The sequence below is a fragment of the Sceloporus occidentalis genome, unplaced genomic scaffold (genome assembly GCF_023333645.1).
Source record: "Sceloporus occidentalis isolate IW3139 unplaced genomic scaffold, rSceOcc1.0.p SCAF_70, whole genome shotgun sequence".
NCBI classification, from domain to species: Eukaryota; Metazoa; Chordata; class Lepidosauria; order Squamata; family Phrynosomatidae; genus Sceloporus; species Sceloporus occidentalis.
In genome coordinates this window covers 4,030,178-4,046,589 of record NW_028317050.1, presented here as the reverse complement: position 1 = coordinate 4,046,589, position 16,412 = coordinate 4,030,178, and the positions used below count along the sequence as shown (strand labels likewise).

Genomic DNA, 16,412 nt, shown 5'->3' with positions numbered 1-16,412 from the left:
GTGATTTAAAATGAAGGGTATTTCAGCATGGTTATTGATACTATCATCACATTAAATAATGCTTTACAATATGCTCTGAAAAATTCCAGCATTCCAGTGTTTTCACCATTTCAATACATGACATTTCTACAATTATAGCTTTTTTTTTTATTTTTGACAACATTGATTTAAGTATGGCAGCACACCCTGTATCTTCGTTTCTGTTATTCAATATATAGTTGCTTTTTATATGTTAATTTATTGGCAAGTTTAAAAATTACTTTTATTCCATCTGGGGCTGCTGCTGCTGGTTGACAGATGGTCCTCCGCTATTTGTCTCTGCTTCATCATCAGATACAGCTTCAAGGTGATACACCTGACGGATGGTTCGGGTAGTAAACTGAATAGGAGCACGTCTGGGAAGGATAAACACAAGAAAATAATTAATGCCTGAGGTGAACCTCCTTTCCAAGAGTCCTGAAAAGGGGATGTGTATTTATCACTGCTGACCCGTGAGCTAAAAGGCTGGTGGTTCCTAATAGCAAACGGCAACTCACACACAAAGTCCGAGCGAGGTACAAAAGGGAGAATCCAAAATCAAAGTCAGGTCACACGCAAATGGTCGGGGCAGGCTGCAAGGTAGGCTGGTCAAAAATCACAGAAGAAGGTCTGGTACACGGGTAGATAGGAACAGGAACGCTTAGGTATAGAGGCAACAATCAGCTTATACTTGAGCACTGATTACAGAATGAAAGGGGCTTTTATTATTTGAAATTGGCGCCAAAATGACGTCACACGTGACTCCTCCGTTGCCGGTGTCTATTGGCAGCAGGGAGGAGACGCGTCTCCATAGCAACCTGAGAGCGGGTCCTCCTCCCCGCTGGCCTCTGCCGGCAGTGGAGGGGGCGTGCCTGCACGAAGCCTCCCGCTCGTGTCGGCGAGCAGAGGGGGAGAGGAAACCCGACGCTGCATTCTGCCGACACTGTATTATATCCAAGTACAAATTACTGAAATAAACAGTTGCCCCTGAGCTTAGGAAAGTTATGTCATATGCTGGAGCTCAGACTCAGTCAGCATGCTGGGCCCTCTGGAACACAAATGGAGAGGGTTTTGTAGCAGCTGGGCCCACCACAAAGTCAACCTGCAGCTTTGGCATCATGTACACTACTGCCAACAGAGACAAAAGTATGCTGAAACCACTGCAGTATTTGGCTTTGAGAAATTCGATCAGCAAATGCAGAAAATTATTTATGTTGATCTGATCAAAAGTCACTAGAAAACATTCTTAAAAAACCCTTTACTTTACTAGCTTTTGTGATACTGTGGCAACAAATGTCTGATCTTAACACATACAAGAAAGGATCAATGGTGTACATTGCTGATACCTTTTCTACAGCAGATCTACATAAAATCAGACTAAAACAGACTACCAATCAGCATAAAAGAAGTAGATTAACAAAGTATAATACGCAGTTACGCTTGCAGCCCCGAAGTTAAGGGAAATAAGTCCGTGTTATACGTTGATAAATAAGGTATATTCAGGGTTTCTTGAGTTCCACTACCTGTACTAAACTTCCATTGCAATTCCTTCTAGGCCAGTTGAATTTCACAATGCCCCAGTGGAGATTTTTAATTTCCCATACTGACTTTTGTCAGTATCTAACTGGGCTGTTTTAGATCAGGCAGCCAGGTCTGACCTGTGTATTTTTAGGACGTTCCATGTTCGGTAGGTGGAACTCCTCCTGTTTTCCCCTATATATTCCTCAACCAACAGGTGAAATTCCAAATGCTTTTTGTTTTGCAATGAAGATTTGATAGATACGCATTATTATGATTGTTTTTGACAATAACAAATGTACGTTTTGGCTAACTTTGTGTCTTCCCTTTGACCTCTTTTTAGTCCTACCTGGAAGGTCGGTTTTTGGCACACCTCAGACTGAATAGACCCAATTTTTCCTCTGTATTGTTCCTATAATCCTACCCAGTTGCCCCTACCATTTCATTAGCCTGTAGTTGTGGGAGGGGCTGAGGTTATTTAGCCTGGTCCTCCCACAGCTACGTTGTAGGGTCTTGCAGTTGCCCTCTTTTCACTCTTTTCTTTTACCTATTCTTATCTTCCATTTCTTTAACTAATGGGCCCTCTTATAGACCTAACTGGTATGTCGGTTTTGGCCCACCTGAAAACAAATGGACCCTCTTTTCCTCTGTATTCTCCACTCCTATAATCCTACCTGGTTCTCTCTACCACAACCAATTCTTACAGAGCAGTCATAGCACTCAAATAAAAGAAATATGGGTATGTGTATTTAATCATACACATTACTGATGACGAAAGCAAAAAAAAAAAGAAGAGGCTAATCATCACATATTACTCAGGCCTGGGAGGTGTCAGACCTTGTCACTGAAACACAATTATAACCATAGATATGGACACATTTCAAATTGAAAAACTGAATTGCACATGTTCCAAATGTGGGACTTTGTTCAGTTCTAGATTAGATTTAGGATTTTAATGATTATGATTAATTAATTGATTTTGGAACCACATAAGCCTGAGGATTTACATTGTGTGGAACCTGCAATACTTATCACTATTTTCACTGACTGTATATTTATGTGATATTAGAGTGATTGTACTGCCTCACAGTGGAGAACGCAAGTGGAGGTAGTTAGTACGATAAGTAAGAGGGCCCTATCACCCTCAGACACGAAGCTGCCACTAACTACTGCCTGGGCAGCTGAGGGACAAACAATTGAAGGTTAATGGAGATTGGGTGTAGTTTCTTAGCTTGTCAGCATGGGTCCTTTGGGTACCCTCCTTACTCGGCCTTTGGACATCGTTGGTTAAATTCAGCTTCAGTCCAATGCTGCTATTGGGTGTAGGGGCCATTCCCTAGGAACAAGAATGAACAATCTCTGATCACCTCTTGGCCTGTTGTTTGACTGCTGTGTGCAACGCTGGTTTGGGATCTGCATCTTGTCACACTGAAGGGCGTGTCCCTAAGCTGCAGCTGGTTTATTTCATATGAAAAATACTACTAGCTTAGAGAATACCGTACTTTTGTGGTTTTGTCTAGATGATATTCGACGGCAAGTGCTATTAGGAGTTCTCCTTTTGTTATCTGTCATTTGGCTCTGTTGGAAAATTTGGAAAGATCAAAAGCGGGGATACGTAGTGTGGGAATTTCCCTGACAGCCACACGCCACAGAATAGTGCCGTTGAGAACTGAGAGACTTGGGTTAGAGTCCCGTCCATCATAGCAGGCGAATGGGAAACAGGTACGGCAAACGAGTGTCTGACTGATAACCAGATAAGAGTAGTGAACGTCCCAAGGATCTCCCCACCCCACAGGAGATTACATTTGAAGTATGGCAAGTGGGTCAGCCAACAAATATCTAAATGGTATAAACTGACTAAGAGAATGGATTAGGGTATTCCTAAGAAGGGGACCTTTAATGTAGCTCATTGGGCTTACCTATATAAAAATTACAAAGCAAAACTCACAGAGCCAAGTGAGAAAGCAGCCTGGTGTAGATGGATTGTAGAGTCCTATAAGAGACAGCAAAAGGCCCTAGGTATTTTTACAGTGGGAACTAAGGCCCGGGGAATATGAATACGTCAGTCAGGTAATACTGTGCAGCCTGAGGAGGAAGAGGAGGAAGAGATGTGTAACATTGAACAGCTTGCAATTTCTCTATTGGAGCCCGCTACAGAGGACACAGAAGTCCCTCACTCTAGTACCCAAAGTGCATACTAGCACATTAAATCCTGGGGCAAGACCCAAAGTGCCTTCTACCTCAACTGGGTTATATCCCACTGACGATCTGGCATCCTTACATAAATGCAGCTACCCCTGAATTTGTACCTCCCTGCTCAAGGCCCACCACATGGGAAGAGGTATCTGCCCTTAGTTTTCTGTGGTGTAGAAGGTGAGCTTCTGATTAGCAGAGCAGAGCCTCAGGTCTCAGCCTAGTCCATTAGAGAACAACTAATACCCACCCCAAATGGTCAAATAGAAAGAAGGGTTACCCAGCATGTCCCATGGACACCTGGGGAGATGAAGGGATTCATTTCATCTGTCCCTAAACCGCAGGACAACCCCTATTGGTTTGCTGCTGGTTTTGCCTGAAACCCTTGACCCTAGTGTGCATTTGGCCCAAAATGCAGAGTTACTTGCTTTGATTAAAGCCTGTGAGCTGGCAGAGGGAAAGGTTGTGAACACATACACAGACTCTCGTTATGTTTATGGAGTCCTGCATGACTGGCTTTTTGTGGGAACACAGGGGGTTCCTAACCTCCAGTATGCAAAACACAGTTCGGTACACGAAGCCAAGGGTCAGGGTTGGAGAGATCAGCGTTGTCCAAAACAACGTGTACCGAACTGTGTTTTGCATACCCTGACTTGGCTGCGTTTCTGGACCTCGCTGCACGTAGCAGATCTGCCCCAACTAACTATTTAGCTGTGATATTCCTGCATACTGGGTTTCTCACCCCTAACCCTCACAAAAACATATCCACGCATACCAGGACATATTCATAGACACCACACTTAGGTAATTTAGGTAGCCAGAGGTCAGCAACAATAATAATCAGTAGCAATGAAAAGTGTAGGAAGAATACAACTCAGTGCTGGTTTTTAAATCCACCGCCAGGGGTTGCCCCGCCTCCGTGTACGGCGTCATCGGTGATCGTTCCCTGCCATTCCGGTACTGGAAGAGTTAAGTGGGATTTGCGCGCGCGCCCAGAACAGACTGCCAACAGAGCAGGAGTGGAAGCAGGAGCAGCAGTGGCGGAATCATGCCCGGCACTCGTGGGTGCCGGGTATTCAGGTGAGTTGCTTCATTGGGGTCTTAGTTGTGGACCCCAACATTTTGCTCTTGGGTAGAAGCCTGGCCTGTCACTAAGGCAACAGCTGCAGTCACAGCTAAGAAACTAATATCTGAAATTGTGTGTAGATATGGCCTACCTGTCATGGTGGAATCAGATAGAGGGACCCACTTTACAGGGCAGGTATTTGCAGAGATGCTGAAAGGGTTACATATTAATAAACACCTACATACTCCATACCACCCACAAGCATCAGGGAACCTCTAACAGGCCTTTTCTTTCCACAAGAGTTACATGGACAGTATGCTTCTTTGACAGACTATGTTATCCAGTTGCACAACTGACTAATTTGCATGGCAAAGTCTTCTCCTCCTTACCAGATCCACAAGAAACAACCGGAACTCACACCCTACAACCTGGAGACTGGTTAGTGATAAGGAGATACGTGAGAAAACATCTGGAACCTTGATTTGATGGCCCATACCAGGTGATACTGACCACACCCACCTCCAGTCAAGGTGGAAGGGAGGGTAAACTTCAGGTCGGTGATACAAACCTCCACCAAAAGGTGAGACCACTCGGGAAAAGGAGGATTGAAAGATTTTCAAAATGCATTTGCTGTCCTGCTTGCTATTTTGTATCCTATATTATATACAGGTACAAGAAGAACGGCAGAATAACTCCATATGGCTTCTGTATCAGCAAACAGCCAAACACCACCAACTGCTGGATTTCCTCCCATGTTCCAGCAAATCATAAATATATGCCATCTCAGACTCAGGAACATTTATAGAAATTTTCAGCTTACTCACTCCATCCACCATGTGTGTAGGACCCATGTATGTTAATCACACAGACATATTGTAAGGTCGCATAGTCAGTCTGCTACACTGATATTTAATATGAATATGATAAGAATGCTTGTAATAAAGATAATAATTGTAATAACCTGTGTTGGTGTTCAGCCATGGAAGCACATTGTGCCCCCAAGTGTGCCTTTCCCGACAGAGCAGAAGATGACCACACGTGGGATTGTGCGACTAAATTGTATGATAGTATGAGATGGTTCCAAAGTTGGCAAGGAAATCACGGTCCTGAAGCAAGGATTATACTATCTGTGCGGTAACAGGGCCTACTCATGGCTTCCTATGGGTGCATAGGGAGAGTTGTACCAGACATCAGACCACACGCTAACATTACAGCTGCGGATGTTTTAGGGAGGAGCTTTGGAGGGACCAGACATAGACGAGAGTTATTTGTGTGGTCAGATAAAGCTTGGATGTGGTTTCCATCCTGGACAGGCCAGGGAATTGAACTAGCAAATAAGCTGAATAAATATGCGAGTACCATGGATGGGATAATAAATGAGACCACCAGTTCTATTCATGCCCTCACTGAAGAGATGGCCCATCTCGACTGCCTGACCTTCCTGAACACTCCTCAGATCCTTGGAAGTTGGGTGGTAGACAACCCCTTTAAAGAGGAACCCACAGATGCACTACAGAAATTTGAGCACCACTCTAGGAAGAATTCAACTCCCTGAGAGTGATTTCACAGGAGGTCCCAGAGCGATCCTTGAGCTGTGGTGCATCTTTGGTGAGCTGCTGCCATCTTATTAGATAGATAAGAGTGTGTGAAGTGTGTGTATTCAATAAAGATGTGTGAACGCTTAGATGAAGTGGCAACTAAAAGGTAGTCAGGAATGGATGCTTGCATCCCATAACTTATGCAGCTTACCTGTATACTCTATGAAGTATGGGCTGTCTGAGGGGTCACTTTCAATAGAAAGGCTAGTTAGGAATATTTATATGTGATAATAATATTGTCAAAAGGGCGAGAAATGTTAAATAAATTATTTAATTCTAGCATAAGTCTATAAGACTTTTTGTTTTTTGCTGAAAACAAGATATATGTTTTTTGCTTGCATTCGCACAAAGAGAGAACTACACCTAAACAACTGTTCTACAAGAAAAGGAGACTTGCTCAACATATTCAAATTCTAATCTGCTGACTTCGTGAATTGGGTGTTAACATGTTCAGACTATAAGAAGCCCCTGTTTTTATCTTGATGAGGGTGTGCTCAGTTAACATTAAAGTGCACACACTCTGTAGGTCACTTCAGTGTACTCTTTTTGAATAAATAAATATCTCTCAATTTGGACCAGCTGTTTCACGTTGAATTTTCCACAACAGTAGGTATTATAGACACAAAATAACATTATTATGAAATGATTGGTGATAATTATCTTTGTCTCCATATATTTCTATATATTTCAACAGCAGTAATATACATGGTTAAATACACATTACTATCTTGTATTTGAGTGTAACTCTGCTTGATAAAGATTAACCCTCCTCAGTCTAGCACCTTCCAGTATTGGCAGCAATACAAAATTATCAAAGATTTGGAACTGAACATCTAACCTTTTTAGTGCCTTAAGAGCAGAGCTTTTTTTTTTTTTACATTTTTTGTACCCTTCATGAGAATGGCTGTTTTTACATTTCTACGGTGCTCATGTTTAGCGGTAATGTGCTTGTCACACCCACTCAACACCAGAGCACTCACCGCAGAGTATCTTCACCCAAAGTGCTACAAACAGGGGTAAGGCAATCCCAAAAGTGAGGAGGCTCCTGGTATAGGTAGAAATAGATAGTAGTCCTTGAATAGGCTGGCAGACCAAAGCCAGTCAACAGATAAGCCGAGGCCATACAAGGAGCAGTTAAGCAGACAAGCCAGGGTCATACATGGAGTAGGTAAGCTACTGCCCCATGTCCTATTTGGGAGATCTTTGATGCCGACCAAGTTCAGCAACACCGAACACCCACCCTAGGATGCTCTGTGACCGCTCCGGGGAGCGGTCACAACCGCCACTGTGAGTGATTCGCAAGATGGCGGCGTGTCCTTAAAAAAAAAAAAGTTGGAAAAGTTCACCTGAGGGTCTCCAGACACTCTAGAGAACTCTAGCCCCACTTGCAGGTTGAATACAGGTACTGCATTCAACCAAGCAAGTCAATGGAGCCCAGCTTTCTAATCACAACGTGATTAGTTAAATATTTAAAAAATAAAAAAATATGGAAAAAACAAAATTGCTAAAAAAAAATGCGGTAACATTTAAAAATAATTATGCAGTCACCATCAGGGGAACCATCAAGTTCCAGCAAAATGTAATAAAGCGTAAAAAAAATCTTGACATGGAAAGAGTTACAATACTAGCATTTTAAATACCCAATGGTTCGATGGGGAAAATTGGAGTGGCCGGGATCAAAGATGGGGCATGGGTGCAGACTGACCAAAATGGGGGTAAATAGCGCACTTCCCAAATGTGGCCTTTTAGCCCCCAAACACCAGACAAACCCATGCATGGATGGTATCACTGTAATCATAAGGTGTTGCTGAACATATATTGAGGTGTTGTGTGAGCTGTACAAGGAGCTGTAAATTCACACATTACATTACATTTATTTATAAAGCGGCGGCCGATTCCGCAGCGCTGTTACATTCATTAGAACAATTTATAAACAGATATAATAACACACACAATAACAAACTGGTGCAAAGGAGAAGAGGGCCCTGCTCTTGAGACCTTACAATCTAGTCGATGGTTGAGGGGAGTCAGACAATAGGAGAGGACTGTTTGGATGGGGATGAGTTGATCTGGTTGTGATGATGTGTTGAAGCTGTTTGTTCCGATGGCTTTGATTAGGATGATGATTGGGAGCACTGTAAAGGAATGTTGTACGCTTCCCTGAACAAGTGGGTTTTCAGAGAGGTTTTGAAAGTCGCGTACGAGACAGAAAGTCTGACGGAAGGGAGATGGGAATTCCACAGGAGGGGAGCGGAGCGGGGGGAAATCCTGAATACGGGAGTGGGAAGAGGTAACAACAGCAGAAGAAAGCCGCAGGTCATGAGAGGAGCGAAGATGGCGGGTAGGGGTGTATTTGGATAGGATAGAGATGTAAGGTGGTGCCGAGTTGTTGAGGGCTCTATAGGTCAGGGTTGGAAGTTTAAACTTGATTCTGAAGGGTATGGGGAGCCAATGAAGTGATTGGCATAGTGGAGCAGCGGATGAGGAGCAGCGGCAGAGAAAGATTAATCTAGCTGCAGTGTTGAGGATGGATTGAAGAGGTGAAAGGCAGGAGAGGGTTAGACCGGTTAGTAGGCAGTTGAATAATCCAGGCGGGATATCACAAGGGAGTGGATTAGTAATTTGGTGGTATCTTGCGTGAGGAAAGGGCGGATTCGGGAGATTTTTTTCAGGTGGAGGTGGCAGGATTTGGTGAGGGACTGGATGTGAGGGATGAAGGAGAGAGCAGAGTCGAGGGTGATACCAAGGCAGCGAACCTGGTCTGTTGGTTGGCTAGTGGAGTTATCAACAGTAATAGATATGTCAGGAAAAGTGGACATAGCAGATGGCAGGATTACCATGAGTTCGGTTTTAGAGATGTTGAACTTTAGGTAACGGGACGCCATCCATGATGCAATTCCTGATAGACAGTTAGTGAGGCGAGTTAGAAGAGAGGGGAGAAAGGTCAGGAGCAAAAATATAGAGTAGGGTGTCATCTGCATATAGGTGGTACTGGAAACCAAAGGAAGAAATAAGTTTTCCGAGGGAAGAAGTATAGATGGAGAATAGTAGAGGCCCAAGAACTGAGCCTTGAGAAACACCAGTATATAGCGGTAGGGGAGAGGAGCAAGTTCCAGTAAATGAGACACTAAAAGTACGGTTAGAAAGGTAGGATTTAAGCCATGAAAGAGCCATGTCACGGATGCCATGAGCATGGAGGGTATGTAGGAGAAGAGGGTGGTCGACTGTGTCGAAGGCTGCTGAGAGGTCCAAGAGAACAACCAGTGAGAATTGGCCTTTTTTTTAGCTGTCAGGAGGTCATTAGTAATCTTAGTCAGTGCAGTCTCTGTTGAATGTTGTGGACGGAAACCAGATTGTAGAGGGTCAAGTTTGACGAGAGAAAGTTTGTCAGTTGATTGTAGGTTAATCGTTCCAGTAGGTTGGAAGCTAGCGGGAGAAGTGAAACTGGACAGTAGTTTGATGGGGATGTGAGATCAAGTGAAGGTTTCTTTAGGATGGGGGAGATGATGGCATGTTTGAATGAGGATGGGAATACACCAGAGGACAAGGAGAGATTAAAGATGTGGGTTAGGCTTGGGGTAAGGACACTAGAGAGGGGTGGCAGTTGATGTGAAGGTGCAGGGTCGAGGGGACAGGTGGTGAGGTGGGAAGACAAGAGGATCTTGGAAACGTTGAGTGGTGTAACTGGGCTGAAGCAGGTGAGGATGGGTTGAGGTGAGGAGGGAGGTTGCGGTACCATATGATTGACACTATCATAAAATTGACATCATCAGGGATAACATCCCTGATGGAGGGCCGATGTATAGGAGCGGAGCATGAATTTGTAGTGAATGAAGTCTTCACACCTGAAGTACAATTTGTGTGATAAAACAATTACTACCACAAATTTTGACAAAGGCTGGTGGTAAAATTATAATGAATGGAAAGGGTTAAAATACCACAATTTGAAATACCCTGGGGTGTCTAGTTTTTAAAAAATATATATGGTTTGATGGGGTAAATTAAATTAGCCGGCTTCAAAGATGGCCGATTTAAGACATGGGGGCAGTAAGACCAGAGTAGGAACAGTTCCAAGTAAAAAAATGCACACTTCCCAAAAGACAAACCCATGCATTCGGGAGATGTTGCTGAACACATATTGGGGTGTTGTTTGAAAGCCTACAGGAGTCATCAAAGAGACTCCTCCCCGCAATGGCTGGTCTATAGACAGGGGGAGAGGGTTCTTCAGTCTCCACATGACTCCCTTCAGACTCCCTGCAATTGCTGGTCTATAGACCAGCAATTGTGTCCCACCTGCCAGAAGCAGCTTCCGGGACAGTGGGAGAGGGTTCTTCGGCCTCCACATGAGTGTGGAGACCAGCCCCAACCCTCCCCTGCTGCCTGATCGAACTCCTTCAATGCCGCAATGTGTATGACACAATCGCGGCATTGCAGGGGTGAACATTTTTCCCCACAAGCTTGTGGAGACTAAATATCAGTCAATGCTGTGCATAATTATTATCTGATCACTTGTCGGTGACATTTTAAGTCACTGATTATTGATCGGTCTCGCTGGTCAATGTCAGTAGCCTAAACTTGTCACTAACAAGCCTGAAAACTGTCAAAATTACCCTATTTGAGCACCTTCACTTGTCTACTGTTCATAAACATATACTTTTATGGGGTCATTTAAATTAGGGGGCTTCCAAAATGTTCCAAATGGGATATGGGCCCAGTAAACCAATTTCTGAAAATTCCAAATTTGAAAACTAAAATGTGCATGTTTCAGTTTTGCCCTCATAGCTACCTCAAAAAATGCATGAACCATGCATGTGAGGCCTTGGTGTTTTTTTCTGCAGTTGAACATGATACAAAATATAATATGAAATCTAAAGCAACATTGCAATATATGCAAAAAAAACCCCAAAAATATAAAAATACCTCAAAATTTTGCAGCAATTGGCGATAAAATCCCTGTTTGAAAAGTGTCAAAATGACCCTAGTTGTACACCTTGACTTATCTACTGTTCATAAACATATCATTTTGGGGGGATAATCAGTATCTGTGACAACTATTGCAGTTATTAGCCTACCATGCCAAATTTGAATAAAAATAACATTTTAAAAATGTGATGCATGCCTTGCAATTTTTGCCCTATACTGGTCAAAATAGATGAAAATCTTGGCCATATTGGGTAGTTTCCAAATCAGGGCAAGTTAATGAATATATTTTGGATAATTTTTTCCCATTGGTTCAATGTGTGTACAATTTCTATGTATACAAAACTATAAAAAAAAATCTTTTTTTTTTAAATTTCCCCCCAATTTTTCCAGTTTATTTCAAACAAAACAATGTACTACCCAGCTTAATATGGTTTCAAATTAAAGTCCTACTTGTGCTGAAAAAAACAATATATGATTTGTGTGGGTGCACTAATTGATAAGAGAGAAATTACAGTTTAAGAAAGACATAGCAAAAACACAAAAACGGCTCCGGTCTTTTAGCGACACCTTAGTATCAAAATCCCAGTCCTGAAGGGGTTAAACACGTTGTTGTATTTCATATGTTAAAGGAAAGTAGTTTACTATATTTTGTGATTTACACCAATCTTATATTTATAATTTAGTACACTCAATATACCTATGTAGTAATGATTTAAGATTAAAAGGAGAAAAACAGTAAAACAGTAGAAGTGTATTAAAAACCCTCCTCTTGCATTTACAGAGAAGACAATAATCTTAATCAGCACTTTAAAAAAACACTTATCTATTCCTCCGTGATGAGTGAAGAAAAGCGCTGAGGCACTGTTTGTACATACATGATATAAAACATACATATATAAAATATATATTTTTTAAAAAGTATATAAAAAGTATATAAAATATACCATTATAAACACATTTTCTGCCTTTTGTTTTTTCATGTCTACCAATGATTTGTCAGCTAGAAGTGTCTCTTAACTGTAAATGTTTTGGATGACCTACATTACTGTTCCACAAACCTATAGCCCTCCTAGGATTATTAATAGAATTTTCCCTGACATATTTTGCAAAAAAAGCCAGTATAACACAATGGCTTTTCCAGAACTCTTGAACCTCCCAAAAATGTTTGGTTCCACCTGGGGGAGAGTGTTGTTTTGACACGTTTTATGTTGCATTGAAACTGCCTTTTACTTGTTTACTTTCCGAGGGAGATTAAAGATTGGGTCATAACTGTTTGGCAGGGAAATTAAATGAATTGGGGTGCATGGCTGTAGACTTATTTGTTCCATTATACTATAATACTGCTACTACTGTTAACATTTATAATACTGTTAATACTTTTAAATAAGCTAATAGCTTCATTCACAATCCAGATATGTATTATATTATATAATACATATCTGGATATGTATTGTATTATATTATATAATAGATGTCACAACCCATTGGAATGAATGGGGCATATTTACTTCTGGGACCATGAAGGATGGCTGACAGCTTAGGAACCAGTTAGTAGCCTCCTCTACATTAAGGAAATAGTGTCTCCAAGCGATTATGAAGAAGGGAACCTGCTGAGATATGTGGTTGGCTGCTGGGGTCCACTTTGTGAAACCCACTGAAAAGCCATTTATGCCTGAAGGGGTAGAGTAGAAGAAGACTTCAGGGTATGAGATTGTTATTTTGCTATACTCTCCTACTAACCATTATTACAGTAAAATAGCCCCTTACATTTAAACCAAATATTTCAAATAGCCAAAGAGAGGCATTTGCCAAAAATGATTACTCTTCAAATTACAGTTTGATTATAACTAAATTGAAATACAATTGCATGTTTAAGAATGAACCATATACTTGCAAAGCTATTGTGTATTAATTTAAGAAAAAAAGAAAAAACAAAATCCCAAACAGGAATAAGGTATATTACCTGTTAACAATAAAAGGCCATCCGTGGCAGCAGTAGCGTACCTAGAGGGGGCGGTCAGTAATGTCCGCCGCTAGAGGAGCACGCTCGGTTGGGGAGATCAAGGATCTCCCTCTAACCGGCTTAAAGACAATCAAGGGAGCGGAAGGTCTGTTAATGCAGACCTCCGATCCTGCTCCCGTGCGATGCGCGTGGCAACTGTTGCTATGCGTTGGGATTTTATGTCATATCCCGGCGCACAACACTGAAGCCATGCCCACCGGCTTTCGCGCTCAATGATAACAGTTATGCTGTACCACCGTCAGTGGCTGCCTCAGTATATGGTGATAGGTGTTATGCTGTACCTCCGTCAATGTTTGCCTCAGTATTTAATGATAACGGTTATGCTGTACCACTGTCAATGTTTTGCCTCAGTATATAATGATAACAGTTATGCCGTACCCCCGTTGTTTGCCTAACTATAAAAGCTATGCAGTTTTAAAGTGTGTGTGTGGGGGTGCCACATACAAGATCTGCCCCAGGTGCCAACTACTCTAGGTACGCCCCAGCGTGGCAGTAAAATTTCACCTGGCTTCAGTGACCACTGCTCTATTAAGGGATCTTTGTTTTTCTTTTTTTGTGATCTATGTCATGGCTTGAGGCACCGTACACAGAAGGCAATGACTACTAAACAGGAGTTGCGACACTCTATTGAATGTGTATTAATTTACAACACAGCTTACCTAAGCCTGCTTCTAAGTGTATTCACTTCTCTGTTCATGGACTCTGCTGACTCTGTGATATCTTCTAATTCCCTTTGTAGTCGTCGACGGTTTGAATTTGCTCTTGATGCCTCCTCTTCGGCCTCCTCCAGCTGCCTTTTTAGCTGCTTCATTCTGATATGCGCTTTTTCCAGCTGTCAGAGAAGCAGTTTGTAAGGTTCACTACAATTCCCATGTACTACTAACTTATTTAGACAATCATCAGAGATGATGGAAGTTTAATACATTCACATTCCTTGTGTACTTACCAGTTAAAAGAGAAACAGTTAAACCAAAAACATTCTGCTAAATAACAAAATTGTTGGAACAGGCAAGACATGATTGTCATTAATACAATTAGACTAAGGTGATTTTTAAAATGAAATCCGGGGACATGTTGTTTATGAAGTGATTGTATGATATATACGTTTCTCACTTTTATCCATGAGATAAAAAAATATACTTCTTAGAATCTTTTGGGCAGGGCTGGACTAAGAGCATCATGGGCCTGGTGCTGAGGATTTGGGGCCTTTTTATAGAAATAAATAGACAGAATCTTTACTCCTCGGCATCCATGTGTACTAGATAAAGATGGCATCAGTTCTTGGCAGATAATATAGGATAGCATCTTATGTAATGGGATTGGGAGTACATCAGAAAATGTAGTCCCATTGATCCTTTTTAAAAAAACATGCAGATTGACATAGAGCAAATAACACAAAACCGTTACTTTTCCACTAATTTCTGGGCCTAGAATGTTTTCCTCTGAAGTGACTACAAATTCAGCAGGGTGTTTTATCTCTGGATAGGTAAAAATTAAAAAGCTCTATTTATTCCTACAGTAAGTAACGTGCCAGGAAAGAGATGACTAAAAACACACATACCAGGAAAGGCTCAGTCACACCGACACCCAAACACACCACAGGACACATTCTGCCACACAGACACCCAAACACACACACACCAGGACAGGCTCTGCCACACCAACACCCAAACACACACACCAGGACAGGTTCTGCCACACCGCCACCCAAACACACACACACCAAGACAAACTCTGCCACACCGACACCCAGACACACGCACAAGGTCGCATTCTGCCACACCGACACCTGGACAAACACACAGGACACCTTCTGCCACACCGACACCCAAACACACACACTAGGACAGGCTCTGCCACATCAACACCCAAACACACACACCAGGAGAGTCTCTGGCACACTGACACCCAAACACACACACCAGAACAGGCTCTGCCACACCGACACCTAAACACACACACCAGGACAGGCTCTGCAACATCGACACCCAAACCCACACATCCATGTGTACTAGATAAAGATGGCATCAGTTCTTGGCAGATAATATAGGATAGAATCTTATGTGATAGGATTGGGAGTACATCAGTACATATATGCAGATGATACCCAAATCTACCTGTCTTCTCCTGATCTTTCTACATCTCTCATGTCCAGTATTACCAATTGCTTGTCTGCTATTTCTTCATGGATGTCACAACGCTACCTGAAACGTAATCTTTCTAAAACAGAACTCATTATCTTCCCTCCTTCCATCTCCACTCCACTACCTGAATTCTCTATCACCATTAACAACACGACTATCTGTCCTACTAACCAGGCCCGATGGCTTGGGGTCAACCTCTCCTTCGTCCCTCACATTCAGTCCCTCACCAGATCCTGCCACCTGCACCTAAAAAACAGCTCTCGCATCCGCCCATTCGCATCCGCCCATTAAATGCTGCTGCTAGGCTTATCTTCCTTGCACGCCGCTCCTCTTCTGCTTCCCCACTCTGTGAAATCCTCCACTGGCTCCCTCCATGCATTTCTGCCCTCATAAGCAAATACTCTCCTACTCGATCCTTACGTTCTTCTAATGGGCTAAGGCTCTCCTCCTCACTTATCACCTCTTCCTTTCCCCGTCTACAAGATTTCACTCAAGCTGCGACATATCTCTGGAATCTACTTCCAACGAACCTTCAGCATTCACCCTCCCTCCCAATATTCAAGAAACTCACTTCTTCAGAGAAGCATACCATCTTAGCTGCTAGAACCTCCTTGTCATTGATATAACCACCACACTACCTCTCACCTTTTCTCTGTGCCTTATGTTTGTCACCCCATTCCCTCAAGATTGTTAGCTTGTGAGCAGGGCTCTCTCCACCTAATGTATCGGTTTGTCTTAGTCAGACAGGGGGTCGGGAGGGTGTTTTATCTCTGGATAAGTAAAAATTAAATAGTTCTATTTATTCCTACAGTAAGTAATGTGCCAGGAAAGAGATGACTAACTACATACACCAGGACAGGCTCAGCCACACCAACACTCAAACACACACACCAGGACACGTTCTGCCACACCGACACCCAGACACACAC

General features: G+C 42.5%; 1 protein-coding gene across 1 annotated transcript in view; it reads right to left on the bottom strand.

The window, feature by feature from the left end:
* Nucleotides 1–262: 262 nt before the first annotated feature.
* Nucleotides 263–16,412, bottom strand: part of LOC149286350 (myosin-10-like) — a 222,921-nt gene continuing 206,771 nt past the window's right edge. The window contains exons 40-41 of the mRNA XM_089494253.1: nucleotides 13,999–14,171; nucleotides 263–395 (exon numbers count right to left, since the gene is read on the bottom strand). Of these exons, the coding sequence (XP_089350379.1) occupies nucleotides 263–395; nucleotides 13,999–14,171 (306 nt within the window). The remainder of the gene's footprint in view (nucleotides 396–13,998; nucleotides 14,172–16,412) is intronic.